This window comes from Protopterus annectens, chromosome 3.part0, assembly GCF_019279795.1.
Source record: "Protopterus annectens isolate FY-2018-M chromosome 3.part0, PAN1.0, whole genome shotgun sequence".
NCBI lineage: Eukaryota > Metazoa > Chordata > Ceratodontiformes > Protopteridae > Protopterus > Protopterus annectens.
In genome coordinates, this window is record NC_056731.1 from 181,281,577 (window position 1) to 181,302,203 (window position 20,627).

The 20,627-nt window shown below is 41.2% G+C and overlaps 1 protein-coding gene across 1 annotated transcript in view; it reads left to right on the forward strand.

Moving 5' to 3' along the window:
- The first annotated feature begins 8,084 nt into the window (after positions 1-8,084).
- Positions 8,085-20,627, forward strand: part of LOC122796306 (aryl hydrocarbon receptor-like) — a 1,394,090-nt gene continuing 1,381,547 nt past the window's right edge. The window contains exon 1 of the mRNA XM_044064677.1: positions 8,085-8,687. Within this exon, the coding sequence (XP_043920612.1) occupies positions 8,632-8,687 (56 nt within the window). The 5' untranslated portion in view covers positions 8,085-8,631. The remainder of the gene's footprint in view (positions 8,688-20,627) is intronic.

Sequence of the window (20,627 nt, forward strand, 5' to 3'; positions counted from 1 at the left end):
GAGTATGGGATGTCTCTGAGATAGGGATCTATCCCTCCAGCATGTGCTGTCTATTGAGGTCACAAGGTTTAGGTCCCTAGAGCGTGCAGCTCGTAGGAATTGTGATCTGTCTACGTGCAGCATGTCCAACAGCTCTGAGTTTGACATAGCTTAGTATGTTAGGCAGAGGTCACCTCTGTGTAGGCAGTATGCAACACAGTCTAGCTGTTTGTTTGTGAAATGGTCTACATAGGGCATCTGTTTGACGCCGATATTACTCTTTGTGAGGTATGTGTGTATCGTTTCCAGTTGCTGTAGATGTCTTGGGAGGTACATACCACATGGGGCATTGTACTCGATAATGGGCTTTATGTGTGATGAGTAGAGGGGAACACTGACCTATATTTCCCTGGATGACACACCTTTTGTGATGACGTGTGCCACGTAGAAAGTTGACATGACTAGTGTGGAACTGTGATTATCAAAGGGGTGACTACTGTCCACCTGTGTCCCATGGTCTCTTATCACACCTTCAGTGTTAAGTAGACTACCACCTCTGTGGTAGTTCATGGGTACAGAGTCTTTGCAAGAAGGTATGCCAATGCAGTGTCAACAGTAAGCTTGGGTCCATGGCTTTGTCACCAGGCATCTGTTGCAGTAAATATGACCCTGTCTCTCTCTCTCTCTCACTCTCTCTAAATATCGATATATATATATATATATATATATATATATATATATATATATATATATATACACACACACACACACACACACACACACACACACACACACACACACACACACACACACACATACATATAAACATCCATTGGTGTACATGTAGATATACATATAGGCACATATACAGTCCACCTTTCATGGTGGGGATATCAATTATGCAAAGGTTGTGAGGTATACCGTCATGTCATAATATTGCACAGTGTTGTGCGGAATGCATTGAAGGTGTTCTCAGCCCATGTAGCTTTAGCAGGCCTCAATGGCTGCAACACTACAAACCTGATGAATCATACCCACAGCGTTTAACCACCACATGTCATTTAACAGCACTGTATGCTGTCTTGTTTGCCACACGCTACAACCTACATAGACATATGCACATAACAACCTCAACAACATATATATGTCCACCCTTCACAAACAGTTGCAGTATGTCCCTTGCTCTATGCACATGTACAGATGCTAATATATCTGACACAGGCAGATCTCTCCATATGTGTGTGCCATACACACACAAGGTCCACACTGTTGTAAGTTTGTGTACCTCATGGCTGACCTGTTGGGCCTTGCTGCAACATGAACAGGTGTTACATGTGAGCACACAGTAATATTAGAGGGTGTATATATAGCTGCAAATGCTAGATTAACATACTAGCCTGGTACAGATGTTGCCAATGCTAAGCTACACATTAATATGACTATCATGCATTTGTTACTCTGTCACATCCATGTTTATATAACCGTATGCACTACTCCCACAAACAGACATTGTACACACTACTGTACAGAACACAGATAACATGGATCAGATGTTTGACATTTAATGCTGACCTACATATGTCACAGTCATATCCCACTGCACACAGCTACACACTGATGTCTCAATGCCAGTAGTTATGCAGGGCATCTGTGCATACATACGCACTACTGCCACATATGGATGATTCAAACTATGTAGAGTACTCTTCATAAACGTCTACTACATGCCAGTAAATACATAGCTGTTACATACCTTACCTTTCTATGTGTTCGTATTCCTCTGTTTCATGTGCTTTGTAATAGCTTTTATTTTTATATCTTCTGATTTATTTCAATATATATGTTTTATTTCAATATGACTATTCTTCTTTTCAATATATTATTACTTTTGAAATATTATTTTTTTTAATATATTTTTCTTTTCAGTATATATTTTTTAAATATTTTATTTTAAATATTTTTTTTTCAATATGAGATGTTTTTTTTTATGCAATATATTTTTCTTTCCAATATACTTTTTTTCAATATATTTTTTCAATATATTTTTTTTCAATATATTCTTTTAGTTTTTCTTTTTTTTTTTTTGCTACATATTACTTTTTCTTTCAATATATTTGTGGTTTATCTTTTTTTATTTTTTCCTGCTGCTATTGGCTGCGTAAGTACGTCCGTCTGTCTCTCTCTCTCTCGCTCTCTCTCCCTCCGTTCCTGCAATGAAATGATTGCATGTGTGGACAGCAAGTACAGCCTGCTTTTATAGGCATCTGCACATGTGCATGTGATGGCCTCTGCACCAATTGGTGGCCACCATTTGGCAATTGCATGCAGCCTGCTGTGTGATACTTGCAGTACTCACTGTCATAGCAACCCAATACTATAAATTGCTAAGTCAGGTAGGCGTATCCCTTTCAGCTTTCCAAAGTGGGGACCATGCTTGTTTGCTGTGGATACCATTGTGTAAGTCAGAAGGTTGGTATACTTCTCATAACTGATGCTAGGGGTGTAGTCAGTGATTTGAATGTTGTACTCAGACCTGAATGTTGCCACTTCCAGTACACAGTTGACAGTGAGGAATTGTACTCATCCCTACAAATGCTAACACAAGATACATGGGAGTATGTATTTTCTTTTCTACTTATACAATTAGCTGGCATACATACGTAGTTATTGAGATGTTTTCATTTTGCACATGAACTGTTTGGGAACTGCTGTACTGTGGATATAAATGTACTCACTTCTGCATAGTTTGCGCTTTTTCTTTTGCTGACATTATCACAGGATGCTCATGAAAACTGGACAATTCCAGTACTGAGTATGCCTACCTACATCCTTGCTGTACCTTAAACACACTGGTATTTTGTACATTTGGGTGGGGATTGTCCTGCTATGATACTGTGTGGGGGTTGTAAAGTGCTGCTGTAACATTGTTTACTGCTAGAATGTCTGGTTCTGTTATCACAGTCATGTAATGCAATTCCACAACAACTGCTGGTAAAGTTCCACAGAACAGGTTTTGTGTTATGGCATTCCTATCTTTCCTTTACATTCATACATTCTGATGCATGATATATATATTTCAGCAACAACCTGCTGTATATCTACTGTGGCCTAGTGGTACTTCATGCAGTCTTGTGTGTCCAAGGTCTGGGATTCGAGACTCACAGTGGTGTTTTATTTTGCTGCTGAGCAGAACAAGGCCCCTCATATGCAGGGTGACTAAGGCACTTTTAAGCAGTTGTAAGTGGGTTTGCGTGGGTTTGCATGATGCTTAGCAATACTAAGCTAAGTGCACACATGCGCACACCTGCTCAAACCCGCTTATGACTGCTTAAAAGTGCTTACTCCCGCTAACCTTTGCGCTCATTTCTTTGAAAGAAAAGAAAATGGGGAAATAGGAAAGTGGTGAAAAAGGGGCACAAAGAGGGAAAGACAGTAGGGAAAACAGCTTGGGATGTGCAGGACGGGTGTAGGGAAGGTCCATAGCTGCCCATTTCTTTAACAGCAACAACTGTGCATATACTAGTAATTTGGAGGGAAATTTGAAACCTTCCACCCCTGAGAGAGGGGTGAGGACAACGAAGTATGTTGTACTGCCAATTGAATTTCAGTTTCTGTGTCCAGCGGAAATTTGTGCAAAATGGGCAGCTATGTATGGGGCGTAATTTTTTTGTGGGAGCAGATTGCTCATTTTTTTTTTTTTTTCAGGTGAGAGTGGAATGTGGGGTAGGGGAAGTAGGTATATTTTGGGAGGAAGGTTGGGGAGGTAAACAGACAAGACAAACAAGATGCATACAGGGGTGGAATATAACACATGGGATGGGTGAACACCATTGACGAGGAAGTATGTTTCGAAATCACAAGCCCATGAGCCCACAGATGGCAACAGTGGAACTGAGATCCTCACCCATGGGCAGTCACCACTGCACCTTCACAGCCCGGAGGGTGGTTGTGCTGGGGGCTGCGTAGGAGGGGCAGGCTCACTCGTGAGTCACACCACTCTTGCCTCGAGCTGGCGTACAGGATCAACGACTGAACGCTCAATCTCCCTACGCACCACAGCCCAGACCGTTCGGGGGGTGATAGGTGGCACTCCTCTGTCCACGCTTGCAGGGGTGGGGGCGAGCCCCATCCCCTGCAGTGCTTCCAACCGAAGGTGGCACAGGCCCAACAGAGGAAGAGGTCCTGGGCTGGGCACTGGACCTGCTGGTGCCAGGTGCCATTGCCAGCTGAGGTGGAACAGGTGGATCCGCTGGGACCAGCTTTCCCATACGTTCTGTGTTTAGGAGAATTTAATGACAATATGGGTTGGTAACAGCCAACAGCATTCCAAATTAGTTGTAACAACATGCAGTAATATTCCCATTAACCCAACACACCAGAGTTCAAGCAGTTGAACAGGAAGCATAACACATGCATATATAGAACAGCAGTGGACATTCCAACAGCATGCAGGATTGATTGGTGGCAACAGGCCATCAATATTGTGGTGTTTGAACAGGGCACATGCATCAAAGTGAATGCAGATGTTTATAAACCAATAGGACATATGCCCCAACAAATGTTTTGAGATTACACATACCCATTGAGGTGTGGAATTGCATTTTTTATGCACATATAGTAGGGTGTAAAAAGATACCTCCATTAACAACTTATATGTACTTATAGTTTGCACTACATTCCTATTGACTGCAGGTATATATCTCCTACATGTAATATTACACTAGGCAATGTCCATTATGTTGTGAAATGTGTTTTGCTAGTTCCTTATATACCTGACCTGTATCTGACATACAAACTGTCCAGGATGCAGATGTTACTGCTACGTATTTATATATTTTATTTATATTTATATGTCTACATATCTGGATGTGTTCAGGTGACATTATCAGTTATATTTTAACAGCCTCCTACATTTCTAGCAGCACACTGACATTTCTGGTGAACACAATAACAAGCTACTCATGTGCCAGATTTACCTGTACTTGCCAGCCTTGAAACAACAGTTGAGGACTGTATATATGTTTAAGAGTTACTGGCACTCCCTTCATCCACTTTCTGTGGGCCTACCCAAGTGTGGGTTGACAGCGCTTAATACAACACTACTATTTCTATACTGCAAGAGTACATCAACATTTCGAAGAAAATGACAGAAACACACTACAGGAATTATACCTTTATTAATTACATTACACACTTTTCTAGTGGCTCTCTCATTTATTTGATATTACAGTGCATGCAGACATCTTATTCAAGATGTATTATACCTTAATTTATGGTTTACGACACTCTTTTTCAGGCTCTCTCACTTATTTTATATAACAATACATGCAGAGAAATAATTCTGGAATTATTATACCTTTATTAATGGGTTACAACACTCTTTTTCAGGCTCTCTCACTTATTTTACATAACAGTACATGCAGAGAGGTTATTCAAGGCTAATTATACCTTTATTATTGGGCGACGACACTTTTTGTCAGGCTTTCTTATTTTATATAACAGTACATGCAGGAAAATTACTAACCTGCCTGGTGGTGCAGCATTAGCAGCCTATCTGCATAGGCTTGCTGATTCGCAGCACGTATACCTGCAGCTGTGAAGTAAATGAAGTGATATAGAGACATATACCTATCCATACTATCGACTACACTAGCAATTTTTACATACTTCATTCCATGGCTACCTACACAGTAGTGGGGCATTTTGCATCCCACGGGCCTCTGGTATCCATTGGCTCGGTTGGTCCTTCTTGCGTCTCTTCAGGTTTGCATGGTGGTGTCTAACCTGCTCACCAGTCTGAGGGACGCCTGTGGCACTGGTGAGTTCATGTGCGAGACGGTTCCAGGCTTCTGTTTTGTATTCCATGCCCTGGAACTGGCCCTGCAGGAGTCTAGCATTATAATGATGGACGTGGAGCCAAACCATCACTTTTGACTCCTCAATGCCCCACCGTTGTGCTCGGAAGCGAGAGCTCTCTCCGACACCAGCCATTTCTGCCTGCAGATGGGAGCTACAACCAGTTATGGCAAGTATTCCCACCTATGGAGCTTAAATATGCCTCATATCCCGCACTTATTTGTAATTGGCCGGATTTGAAAATTTTCAACTGAGTGCACACCTGCTTAGCACTGGGTAGACTTTGATTAATATATATATGTGTGTTGACAGTCCATGAACATCAAATGCTGTCATGGCTTAGTGGATCAGTACTGTGATTATCGTGCACACTATCCCAGGTTCGAGACCTGTCATTGCTTTTTATTTTACTACTGGCCTGACTGGTAGGGGGTGTGGCTGTGTTTAGCCGACTTTGCTCAACTTTGCCCAACATTGCTCTACGTTTACCGATGTTGCGCTAGTTAGCGCAGTGCGCAGCTACACGCAAAACATGTTTTGTTTGCGCTAGTTGGAGCGATGCACAGCTCCGCGCAAAGCTATTGCGCTAGTTAAAGCACTGCTAAGCTATGAGCAATTATACTTAAATATGCTTAGTACTGGTAAACTTTACTTAGCGGTGCTTCACACTGCTTAACATACATTACTTATGACTTTATCAGTATGCATGTCCATTTCACCTTCTTATATCGTTCACTACTACATAAGCCATTTCAATGCATTGTACTAATATTTAAAAGGTAAATGTCAGGAATTAATTTTATGCACAGATTTACTACAGAAAATGGGAAGGGAGTGGTGGGACTCGAGCCGGGAATGCCTCCTCTATGTGCGAAGGCTCTACCACTACTCTATTGCTATTTGGCTTAATTTGCATATAAGTAGTTTATTATCCTCTTCGATGTCTGAACTGCTAACTGTAGCTAAGCAATGGGCAAACCCACGCACACATGCGCAAATACGGGCAGCTATATCAGGAATGAGGAAAAAATTATTTTACATTTTATTATATTTGTACACAGGTTTGGAATGTGGGGGAGTGTTGATTTGGAGATTTACACATTTGAGCGGACTCGCTCATGTCTGTTGGCATTTGCTGTTTAGGCACTTGCAGGGGTGTGCATATTTGGACTGCTCGGTAGTCTGACACGCCCCCTGCACTCGTCCACGCTCCGTGTTAGCCTTAGAGTTGAGTCAGCGCGCCCTCATGCATATGCATGACGAGCTGACGTCATACTCTTAACTGCGGTCTCCGAGACTTAGTTAGTCTTACACGGAGGATTAATGAATCCCGGCCATAGACCTTTGCTTTCAGAAATTGCATGCCATTTCACATTCTCTTACTCCGTCACATTTTCAAGTTAATAGCACTAATATTGTAAAAAGTGTCCCTCATTGTCCCTGATTATTTCTAGACTTTCCTTAATTTTGACGATATGAAAGAGTCGTGTCTGTCATGTTTCGGTAGATGCTGCCGGTATGCAAACCACTAAATGTTCTACAACCATCTACATCCAACAGGCTCTCCTGCTCATGGACACACCTGATTTAATATTACACAATGCCTGTAAACTCCATGAAAGGCGTAGCATGGTTAATGGTTTGAAAAAGACATACCTCTTTTAGGACAAAATTATTTAAATACCTAAATGTTATAAGAAACAGAATAAGCAACAAAAGTTAAGTTCTATCCTTTGTACTGACCTGTTTGTACTGAAATGTAAAAGGTGGCAACCCTACTCTCAAATGTCCAAATTCGCAAAATGTCAACCTTTTTACCTCATATTTTTGGTCTGTTCCTCTTAAAATTTGTGGTTTTATGGCAAATTTCTGAGGACTGAAGTCACTGAATAACGGCATACATTTCACATCTTTCAGACAAACGCATGCAGAGACACATCACACATCCTGCTATTCTTACAACTTTTTTAGTTTGTAAGAGCAATATTGAAATTGCCTCTATTTTTGGGCCTTTGTCCCAATTACTTAGGCATTACCCAGATTTCTTGAACTGAGATGTTGAGAGGTGCGCTACTTGAATTTTAGCAACGTCTGCAATAAGATACCAAATCTCCATATGCCAATGCTACTGGGTTATGCCACCCCATTAATCTTTTGTTTTCAGGCATGCGCACCACTGTAAAGGCACTCGAGACGTCCTCTGTTTTGTATTTGTGTGTCAAACTCTTCGTGGACGGGGGCGGGGCGAAACGGTTGGCTGCTTGACGATGCTGAATTATAGTGGATGAAACCCTCCCACCCAACAACGACACAAATCAAATACTTGCAGGTAGTTTATATATAATAGTAGGTGAGCTTAAAAGTGTCTATTAACGTAGCGTATTCAAGAAGAGTGGCTACAAGTAAAAAGAAGAAGTGGGTAATGGAACGCTGTGCGTGAGGTGCTGTTTACTTGTTGCGCTTAGTAGTATATAAAGCAGCACTCTGGGATACTGTCTCGTGGATGTCATTGCAGTCTTGTGCAGATGTGGGGTTGACAACAGTGTCCGGGTTTCCTTTCTCCGCTCCGCCCTACGGCAGACAGCATTCATCAACTAGGGGCGTCTCTTTATAGGAGGGTACACAAACTCTTTGCAGCGTGGTGCTGAGATTTGGATTTCCCATGGATTAAAAACTACGAGAATAAGAAACGGAGGACCACCGGACTATTTCGGGTCACGACGGGGGATTGATTTTTGAAACTATCACTGAGGCAGATTAAATATTTATGGACTGGGGGCTATATCTCGGAAGAAAATGAACAGCGGCAACGTATATGCAACTCGTAAGCGGCGAAAGCCTGTACAGAAAACGTAAGATTTACTTTTTAAATGCTAACTGTACAGAATATGTACAGGATATGTTTTCCAGACCAGGGATAATATTTTAAGTTGCCGGGGACGCAGTGTTTTCCGTTGTGTTTGTTGTTTTATTGACGTTATTTACTTGGCATATAAAAAAGGAGTTCTGGAGTCATTTATTCATTGTCAAGGGTACTGCATGCCACTGACAGTTCCCATGGGGTCGAAGTTGTATCTTGACATCTAAGCTGGCACTTTTGGAGTAAATTCGTTTCTTCTGTGGAGAAGAACATGCATGGGTTTGGAGAACTGCAACCTCTGTAAAATAGATTTTGTTAGGGCTGTCTTACGCTTAACGTACCTCTCAACTGTACAGATGTTTGCAGAATGTCCACATTTTTGTCTCACATTTTTGGTTCGTTTTTTTTTTATAAAAGTGTGGTTTTCTGGCAATTTAGTGGCAAATCGTTAACGATTAAATTAGAAAATAATGACAGAAATTTGAGTTTCAGACGTCATACCCTTCAGAAAATTCATGCTAAGGCAAAACCTGTTATTCTATCAACATTCTACGTTTGTAAGAGCAATATTTAAAAATGTCCCTATTTTTGTGCCTTTGCCCCACTTTTGTTTATGGCTTTGTCCAGATTTCTTGCTGTAAGAGGTTGAGAGGTGTAGGCTGGAAATAGTTACCACCTGTCCCGCTTTGCGAGGGCCAGTCCCTCTGTGGGCAGTTGTGTGCTGTGGAAAGAAACTAAAAAAAATGGCAAAATTATTTGCTATCTGAAGCACCAAAATGTTATATGAAATAGCACAAGCAACTGAAATGCTACAAGAACGAGCTTTTATTTTGGCAAATAAATGAAGTTCTGTCCTTTGTACTGATGACCGGTTTGTTTTCTCTTGCAAAATCTCAAGTTTCTGCAAAAAATTTCCCACTTTAGGCATTTGAAAAGGTGGCAACCCTGGTCGGAAACATACGCCTCACTCAGTTGTAAACTACACATAATTCCCTGAAAGCCAATAGACTAAAGAGGCTGCAATAAACGGTTTTCTGGATAACATCTCAGTAATTATTTACATTTACTCGCTCTCTCTCTCTCTCTCTCTCGTTATTTATATTAGTATGCGTATATACGTATATACACATATATGCATATATTATCACCTTCCTATCCGGGATGCTAGCCAGGTCCTAGGCATGTTTCGACTGACTTTACATTTTAATAATAATAAAAAAAACCCGTTAAAGTCTGTGGATTACTACTTTTCTTATATCTGTTCGTGCATTCTCTTCTGCCTGTTTGAGTGTGATGGATCGTCATACTAGTAGTACCTCCATTATAAACCAGTTTGCTTCGTTGCAGTGGTCAGTGTCGAGTAATATATTTTAAAATTAGAATTACCGTTGATACACTTTACTAGGTGGAATTATTGTACGCTGTTGTAATGCCTGAAGATCTTTAATGCACTGTATTGATTTTAATTTGAAATAATTACTTTGAGTCCTCGTTGCACTAGATGCACCAGCATGACTTGCAGAAGGAAGTATAACATGACACATGCTGTTACTGTTGGCAGTCGGGCATACCTCTCAAGTGTGCCTATCAAGAAGAACTTACTTCAGTTTGAGTCTTAGAAAGTCCATGTTTCTCGTAGTCCCCATTTGAAAAGGTCTGCCACACATTCAGAGTTAGGAAGTTAACTGATATCCATAGTGAATAATGTTAATGATGGATTATATTAATTCATAAAAAATAACTTTTATAAGAATAAAGTAATACATTTTAAGTACCTAGTGAGCTTCATAGTTGAAGCAGTTAGTGTTCCGCGTTTTGATAATTTTCCCCACATTTAGGACACATAATGCTCCACATTCTGGAAATGGAAGGTTGAGAGCTATGGCTTGGCAGGTTTTTCCTACTGATACTTTAATAGTGCAGAACTGCAACATACACAGCGTCAAGCATTTAAGGGTTGTTAAATCATTGGCCCTAGGCGCAAGTGCGTGTGTGTGTGCCGTCCGTGGAAGGTTGGGCGCCGGACTGGCAACTCGACATCGTAAAACTCTGCTGCCATTCATGAGCGGACAGGAGATCCGTTGTGGCGACCCCTAACCGGGAAAAGCCGAAAGAAGAAGCCTCAGTTCTGCCGGCTGAAAATCTCCTCGAACAGATGCAGCGGTATTGCATTTCTAGAAACCCTTCCTGACCTTACTATGGCTGCTGTTAATGACCACTCTTATAGTGCTATTTAAATTTCGGCTGTTTGTGTATAAACTTGGTTAACTGTAGAGACAGAATTTTGTGAAAGTTAATCTCTGTTAATAATGTGTTATGTATTTACTTATTACTGTAGAACTTAACAAGCTGGCTTCAGGCAGTTTTATTATTTTTAGCTTGTTGTGTATTACCTGATGATAGCGATTTTGTTTCTTTTTTTTTTTTTTTTTTTGCTTATTAGGTGAAATATAATGCAGGCATCACTTGAAACTAATGTCAGTGAGTGCTCAGAGAGTGAAAGATGAATAAATTAGCCAGCTACAATGCAGTAGTTGTCTGCAATGGCTATGAGGGTATGCTGTTGTTGACAGTATTCAAACTGTTGATAGCCCCCATTCACATGTAGGTTTCTAGTCATCTTTTACTCTTGATTGATAACATGTTGAAAAGTAATTGCTTTGGATGAAAATAAGCATGCACATCATTTTACAAATCACACCACACACTCGTTTGGAAGAAATGGCCGCAGCCATGTATTAATTATGCCAGATCATAACTCTCATACTACAAAGGGACAAGACCTGGAAACTCTATCACCACAATAAGCACCCTAACACACTTCTTAAATACAAACAACTCCACAATCTAGCCAAAAAACATATTATACAGGATAAAAAATTATACTATATCAAACTCCAGACTACTCATTCCACAAACCCCAAACAATTCTGGAAATCCATCATCTCCCTTCTTAATCCAGGCACCAGAAACAACCCTTGCCCCGACACTAGCAAACCTGACACAGAAATATCTACACTGTTCAATTCATTCTTTACTAAGTCCATTGCAGAACTCGCCAAAACCTTCTGTAACAACTCCTCCCCCCATCTCAAATCCTCTCCCCAATCTTCCATCCTAAACTCTCCTACTTTTCATCTCAAACCCATCCCCACATCATACATAAAAAAAACTTCTCTAAACTTAAGCCTTGCTCCAATGCCCCTGACAACATCCCCTCTATCTTTCTAAAACTAGCAGCAGACAGCATTGCCATTCCCATTTGTATACTCATCAACAGATCCATACAGGAATCATATGTCCCTAAACTGTAGTGTACCGCCTTTATCCTACCCTTCCACAATGGAGGCAAAAACAATAATTTCTCCAACTTCCGACCCATAGCAATTCTATCTCCTATTTCAAAAATTCTTGAGAAATGTATCCACCTCCAGCTAATGCCATTCCTTACAAATAACCAACTCCTCACCCCAACACAACATGGGTTCCATCCTGGCCATAGCACATTAACCGCTCTTCTTTCATTTCTAGACATAGTAAACCACGCCCGTGACTCCGGTGATCTAGTATCCACAGTCCTCCTCAACCTCTGCAAAGCTTTTGATACTGTCTCCCATACCCACCTTCTTACCCACCTTTCTAAACTTAACCTCTCACAAAACACCATTACCTGTTTTAGCAGCTACCTCTCTGATAGATCCCAGGCTGTGAAATGGAAAACTGGTACCTCTGCCTTCCTTCCAATCCCATCCGGGGTACCCCAGGGATCCATACTTGGCCCAATGCTCTTTAATATTTTCATTAATGATTTCCACACATCAATTCCCAACACCAGAATAGTACACTATGCAGATGACTCAACACTAGTCTGCTCTGCCTCCAACCTCCTTGAGCTCCAAACTAAAACTCAATCTGCTTTCTCAACTACTGAGAACTGGATGCTTCAAAATCATCTCTCCCTAAATGCCGACAAATCTAAAATCCTACCATTCACCCCATCAAAATCTATCCCTCTTGACAAAACCTCCTTCAAAATTATCAGCCATGCTAACACCACTAAAGAAATTGTTGCTTTTGCTAAACTTCTTGGGGTTACTATTGACGAGCAACTAAAATTTGATACCCATATTCAACTAAATATTAAGAAAACCCATCAGAAACTTGGCATGCTGTACAGAAACTCACACTTCCTCTCCCCCTCAACTAAACAGACTCTCGACTCATCCTACTTACTACCCTCTCTGATGTATGGTGCTCCCTTACTAACCAACCTATCTTCCTCTAACTCTTCTAAACTGGAAACCTGCTACAACAAAATCTCAAAGTTCGCAACTTCATCCAAATACTCTACTCACCACTGTATACCTCTCCACCAGCTGCAATGGCTGGAACTTCCCAATTACCTGGACTACCTCCAACTCTGTACAGCCCACAAGCTTATTTTCAAACCTAATGCATGTCCAGCACTTATTAACATCTTACCTTCATACACCCCTCACAGACCCCTGAGATCTGCCCACCAAAACCTAATCTCCGTGTATAAGCCAAATCATCCCACTGGGCAGCTACTTCTATCCTTTACCTTAGCCAAAAATGGAACTCGCTCCCTCCATCTCTAAGAATCTCTGAAAACTTTGAACTCTTCAAAACCCAGCTGCATTCCTACCTCTCCCATAGTTGGAAGTGCAGTTGCACTCTCCCTACCTAACTTCCTTAACTCATGATCACTTTTATCACATTCAAAGTCCCATTTTTTTCTTACTTACCTGGGATCTATCCCTCGATAACTACTTTCAAATCACTATCTGACATTTCTAACCTATGAACAAATTCTACTCTCTACTACTGTTCTCAACCTACAAACATGTAAATATTGCAGTTCAGCTGTTCTTAGTTTGCCATTTAACACCTACAAGTTGTTTACTGCACCTTTTTGCAACTGTGTATTGTATCTTGTTGACTTTGAATTATGTAGCTTTTACTTTGTACTATGTATTCTGAATTATGTAGTTTATACTTTGTACTGTGGAGCTTTTCTCCCAAGGCCTCCACTGAAAATGGGCTCTTTGAGCCCAGTGGACCTCCCTGGTCACTAAACTGGAAATAAATAAATAAATAAGTCACTGTCAATTAAATCAGTGCCGACCGAGAATGTTCAGATGTGCACAAAGGGCAGAACTTGGAAGAAAGTCAAATCCAATCAATCAGGCCGTAACATACCCCTGTAGTCCCTGAAAATGCTCAACCAACACCAGTGATTGAAGGGATCTACAACCAAACATCAGCAGTCCCCTGTCACCTTTCTGCCAAATACCATGCAGCAGAGGCTGTGGTGTTGCAGCGGTTAGCGTTGTCACCTCACAGCAGGAAGTTCTCCGGTTCGATTCTTGGCTGGAGTGCCTTCTGTGTGGAGCCTGCATGTCCTCCTTGCAGTTGAGTGACATTTAAAGACATGCAGACAGATGGGTGAGTGTTGGGCTGGCACCTCAGCACCGTACAAAATCTACTATCAATCATAAGCAGACCGGCATTCCGCTGTGGTGACCCCTAACTGAGAAAAGCCGAAAGACATTTCTTTTACTTAACCAGCAGCTGAAAGGGATCTGCCAATTGCAGGGCCCCAGGCTGTGCCCCCAGCCTGCCCTCTACACCAGAAGGCCCAAAGAAGGGCCAAGCTGTCCAAGCCTGCACCCCTCCCCAGGCCAAGCACACTCTTTTTCAATTCTACTTTTCCAAGTCTGCCCTTTTGCCACAGGAAGATGGCTTATCCTACATGCTGTCTTTCCCACCAGCACAAATCGCAACTTTGCCATTCCTTCTTTAAGGTTCATAGGATCATAGGAAGTTACTAAGCCCTAGGGCCCTTATAAGCCTAGCCAAGTTCTACCCTTATTTCCATGATCAGCACCTAATGCCCATGTCCAAGAGGGACACAGGTGGAACCCCGAGTTGGATTTATGGCTACCCATCCAATTGTTCAGATTGCATTTGAAGAGGGCCAATGAGGTGCTTTGTTTGACATGAAGTGGGGGTCTGTTCTAAAGGTGTGGTAACCTCTGGGAGAAAATCTGTCCCTTCAGCAGGTTCTATTAATGTCGCATATCAGGTAAGGTCTTTAGAGAGAGTAACCTGTGTACCATTTGACTTGTGGGTGTGCAGCGTTTCCAAAAAAGCAGGGTCAGAGATTGCCTTATATGCAAGGCAGAGATCTCCTCTGAGTAGTCTGCATAAAACAGAATAATGTGACAGTGATTTCAGATGATCCACTGAATTTACCTTGTGAGGAACCTTTGTGGTTTCTCCAGTTGCTGCAGGTGCTTGGAAAGGTACATACCAAAAGGAGCGCTGTACTCAATTATTGGCCTGAAGAGAGAAGAGTACAGGGAGGTTATAACTTCTTTTTTTTCCTGGAGGCAGTGCAATTATTTATGACATGAGCAATATAGAATGCCCGTCTTACCATTTTGGAGACATGGTGATCAAAGGTAAGATTGTTGTCAACCTGTATGTCCAGGTCTGTCACCACGGAGTGCATACTTAGGGTGTTGCTATTGATGTGGTAGTTAGCAGGAACATCGCTCTCACCATAAGGGATGACAGTACATTTTTTTGCATTGAGTTTAAGGCCATGACTTTTGCACCAATCATTTGTTTTTGTAAGACCCTCTTGTAGGATGTTAACATCATTTGGAGATTCTATGTCTACTCCCTGTTTGCAGTCATCAGCAAACTTTGTCAGCCACAGACCTTTAGTTTTTGCTTGTACTTCGGAGAAATAGATTCCAAACAGTAGAGGTTGCAGGACTGATTGCTGTGGAATAACACTGGTTACAGGTCAGCTGTTGGAGGTGGATTTCCCTATTTTGACTATATGTGTTCTGTCAGTGAGCCAGTTAGTGACCCATCTAACGATATAAGGGTTGCTACCTAGCTGGTTGAGTTTGTCAGTGGTGCCTGAGTGGGGGATTGTGTCAAAAGTCTTGGCTAAGTCTAGGTAAGCTGCACGCACAGATTTCCCCTCATTCAGGGTGTTGGTGACTGTCTCAAAGAAGTCCACCAGGTTTAACAGGTATGAGCTCCCTTTGACAAGTCCAAACTGAGTAGGGTCAAGTGATTGGTGATTACCTATGTCTTTGTTGATAAGGTCCATGATAATTCTCTCCATGGCCTTGCAGATAAGGCTAGTCAGGCGAATAGGCCTGTCATTCCCAGGGTCAGGGAAGCACCACCTTTGTGCAAGGGAATAATGGTGGCCATTTTCCATTCAGGTGGGATGAAGCTGGTGCTTAGACTATGACTGATAAGAGTACCCAATGGTGTTTCTAATTCTTGTTGGAGCCCATGTAGGATGCAGCCTCGGATGTTACCAGGTCCCATAGATGCTGTGTTTTTGGCCTTAGAGAGGGCATTTACAGCTTGCTCTTTAGAGATACAGGGTAGGCGACAGGTGATAAGGATGTCATGGGGTAAGTGTGACGGGGACAGGAGTGTGAAGTTTTCATAGAACCTGTCTGCCAACAGGTTAGCTATGTCCACAGGCTCAGTATATGTGGTTTCATTAACTACCAGTTTGGCACAAATCTGGGCCTTTTCTTTTAGGTTATGGATGTAACTAAAGAGCACCTTACATTTTCTGTAAATAATTTTGTTCCTGAAAGTGGCAAATGAGCTCCATAACTTCTGTACAGTTCTGGTGAACTTATATTAGTGTGGTGCAGTACCCAACCCCCTAGTTGTCTTACCTGTTGCATAATGAGTTTGTTGGTCAACTTCCTAGCCCTTTACACTGCTCTGACATTATTGCTCCTTTCTGGACTGGTCTTGCAAATATTTCTGACCGCTGCTTGTTACATTATTCTCCCTTGTATGTTACAAGTAAACTTGGTACAGGTAATGACTCAAATTGTTAAAGCTGCAAGCAGGTGCCACCACTGCATTCCTATCCTTCCCAACCAATGAACCCATATTTCTTTCTCTTTGAAACCCAGGTTCCACTGCAATTGATACAATTTTCTGGCCGTATGGTACATTAAAGAATGCCTCAGAATCCACACCTCTGTCAGCTGCTTTACGATACCTGCAAAAGACAATACTATTTAGTTATTATGATCTGACATATCTTCTGTAAGCTTGTGATCTTTGACCTAAGCGCATTACCGCAATTTCTGATGCCCCTTTGGGTGGGCATTGGCTGCAGCTCCAGTTTTGAAGGAATGAGCTGTTAGCTTGCTAATGTCAAGACCCAGTCTTGCTATGGTGTTTTCAGGACTGTTCTGAATTGGCAACTAGATAAGAGAGTACAATCTGTGTGAGAGAAGAACAGTGCGTCACCACTCAGACGCATCACCTGGTATTTCTTAAATTATCTAAGTATGTCCATCCCTCTATCCTTCCAAGGCTTGAGCTTCTGCCATACTCCTTTTCCTAGCTGGTCCATTTTACTGTTCATTACATGAACTCCTGCTCTGTCAGCCTCTAGCATAATATCCCTGAGCTCTAGAATCCATGGAGGGTTGTCACTCTTATTGCAATGCACTGTCTCAGATATCCAGAATGAGCCACAAAATGCTATTAAGTATGCTGTCTGAAACAGCCACAGTTCATACTCCAAACTACATACCTCTCTCAGAACATAGCATAGCCATGCAAAAATTACTTGGCTTGATGGACTGATGCACATCTGCTCTCCTGACCTTCATTCTTACCCAGCATTGGAGCATCTTTCCAATTGCAAATGCTTGAGTGGTGTCCTGTGATCCTCATGCCCTTGGGTACTAACTAGTTGGTGCCACGTATGCACCAGGACTTCACCTAGACATACTCAACTTTTTTTTAAACTAAAGCTGTAACTTAATAGCTGTGGTATAGGTAATGGCCATTTATTTATTTCCATTTTGATGACCGGGGAGGTCCACTGGGCTCAGGGAGCCCATTTTCAGTGGAGGCCCGGGGAGAAAAGCTCTGCATTACATAGTTTAGTTACAAATGCAGTCATAGTAAAGACACAATTGCAATTTCATTTCATGCTAGAGAACAGGAATAAATTCTTTGGTTACGTAGTATCCAAATATTTAGGATGGCAGTGGTAACTTAATTGAGAGGGAGAATAAAGACTTAGAAGGAAAAGAGAGAAAAAAGGTGGGATGAGTTATTTATAATACGTACAATTATGTTATTTACAATATGTACGTTTATGTTAGGTTAGCTTGTACTCAGAGTTAGTCAGGAGTTTAAGGGGTGGCTTGATTATTAAGCTAGATGAGGAGAGTGCAGTTGCATTTCCTGTTAGAGGAAAGGTAGGACTGTAGCTGACTTTTAAAGTTTTCAAAGTTTTCACAAGTCCTTAGAGAGGAAGGAAGAGAATTCCATTTGCCACCCTGCATAAGCCCTTGTTCTTGTACTGTACTCATGCAGTTGCATGCAGTGCTTTCTCTATCATGCCTCATATACATTTTTCATCATGTCCCAAAGGAATTGTGGAATCCTGTAAGGCTTTGGGTCTGCTCCTTGCAGCAACTGTCTGAACCTGTCCCACTGAAACTGAGTAAGTGAGTCTGCAACAGCATTCTCCCTCACAGAGTATGCTGTGCTCTGAATGTTATGTTTTGTAGTGCTGCCTACATTTCCATATAAACTGCCTTTTATTTTTAAGCATTTGTTTGACTGCAACAATTATATTAACCTCTATGTAAATGTAGTTTTCTCTATTCATGTGTTATATTTTTACCTCTATGTATAGCTAAAGTTTTCTATATTCATGTATTTTATATGTTAGTGCCATGTAGATGTAGAATTTTGGTTTTAATGCACCCAGCCTGCCCTTGGTCATTTTGTGATCAGTGTTCTACCCTGGTAAACAACATATAAACAAAATACAATAAAATACATAAAACCCTGAAACATATTTACTTGTTCTGCTTTGCTACTCCCCCTCCCTACATGCTTACAAGGCTAGCTGCCTACTGTCATATTGTGCCCCACAGCGTATTGTGCTTTTCCTGCAACTCTCACCCTGGTGTGCACTGCCCCAGCTAAACAGATGCCAGACTGTACTCATTACCATTCCTTAAATCAGAACTCCGCAAACTATTTCCCATTCAAATGCCATAACACTACCGTTATTCAAATGAATTTGAGAATAGTGTTGTACAGGGTTTTAGTATGATGAAATGGAAAGGAAAATGTTTTCCTTTCTTGGTATTTTTAGGTTCAGTATTTAGGGCATTCGATACTGTGTACTTTTGAACTTCTTAATGCTGCTATTTGACGTTTGACATTATGTTTCGATCATACATAATATGCACACACACATACATGTATGTATGTATATATATATATATATATATATATATATATATATATATATATAGCTACTTAAATTAGTTGAATACTGTTTAAGACAACATGCATAATGTGGCTCAACAGGGAATAGGGTGTATTCCCCTTCTGGGGATTGTCAATCTCGCATACCGGTCGATATTCTGCGATCATATGAGTCTCGAAGTTTTAAAACTTCAAGCATATAATATAGACCCTATGTTTAGTTGTGCATTGAATTCATTTGGTGTTGGATTGTTTACATACAAGTTTTGGAGCAGAGCATTTACTGCATTGGTTGTAGCAGATGGTTTTGTGATTTACTTTTAATAAAACGTCCACACTGCTCACAATAATATTCTCGTTGTTGGTGCTTGGGGTTTGCTTTTATACTACATTTTTATTCTGTGCACCGCAATTGAGTTTGTGCATTTTGGTGTGATATATGTGTGTGTGTGTGTATATATATGGTTCTACCTGACTTCGTCGACAGCGCAGAAGACCGACAACGGAATCCGGAGCTCCAGAACATCGACAATGCAGAAGACCGACACGATGGATGACAACACCGACGCCGAGGATGCCGACATGGGAAAAGGCTGTGTGAGTATGCGGTAGTGACGGACGTTAGGGTGCGAGTCAGGTAAGTGTGGATATTGACGGTCTGTGGGGATAGGGGTGGGTTAAGTGAGTTAGGGTTAGGGAGGCGATAGGGGTGGGTTAAGTGAGTTAGGGTTAGGGAGCGATAGGGGTGGGTTAAGTGAGTTAGGTTAGGGAGCGATAGGGGTGGGTTAAGTGAGTTAGGGTTAGGGAGCGGGTTAGGTATGCAGCGATAGTGACGGACCTTAGGGTTAGGTAAGGTTTAGTGTGGGTTTGTAAGGATTTTGGTGTGCTTGTGTTGTGTGTGTGGTTTGTGGAATGAGGATGTGTTTTGTTTTTAATTGTTGTTATTGTGGTGTGTGCAGTGTATGGGGTTTCGTGTTTGTGTACCGTTGGTTATTTCGTTGTCGGGTATGTGAGGTTTCGTGTTAATGGACTGTCGATTATGTGGTGTCGGTGATGTCGTTGTCGGTGTTGTGTGGTTTCGACTATGTCAGGTAGAACCATATATATATATATATATATATATATATATATATATATATATATAGTTATAGATGTATAGATAGATATTGTTTTTTTTTAATTATAATTTGATTGAACGGTCATTTATTTAACTGAATGAGAACTCAGTGATGATAAAAGACTAAAAACACATTTAACTGAATCACAGTTGATTGAAAATGTTCTATACAATAAATATATGGTAACAAACTATTGTTGCAAGAGGCAAGTCCCCTGAACCCCCAACATAGGGAGTGTTGCCTCACACACCCTCTTACTTATATATAGTAACTTTATGGTCATGCAACTATGGAGAAAAAAATGAAAAGTGCCACACAATAAATTATTTTTGTGCATATGCACAAACATCTACAGATATGGGGAAAAGGCATGATAGTGGCCACTGCCAATCCATGCATAATCTTCTAGATTCACACTTCCCTAACATCTCCTATAAACAGAATTTCACCATCCTATACAATCTAAAGACGTCTACAGTTGTCTGCCAGTT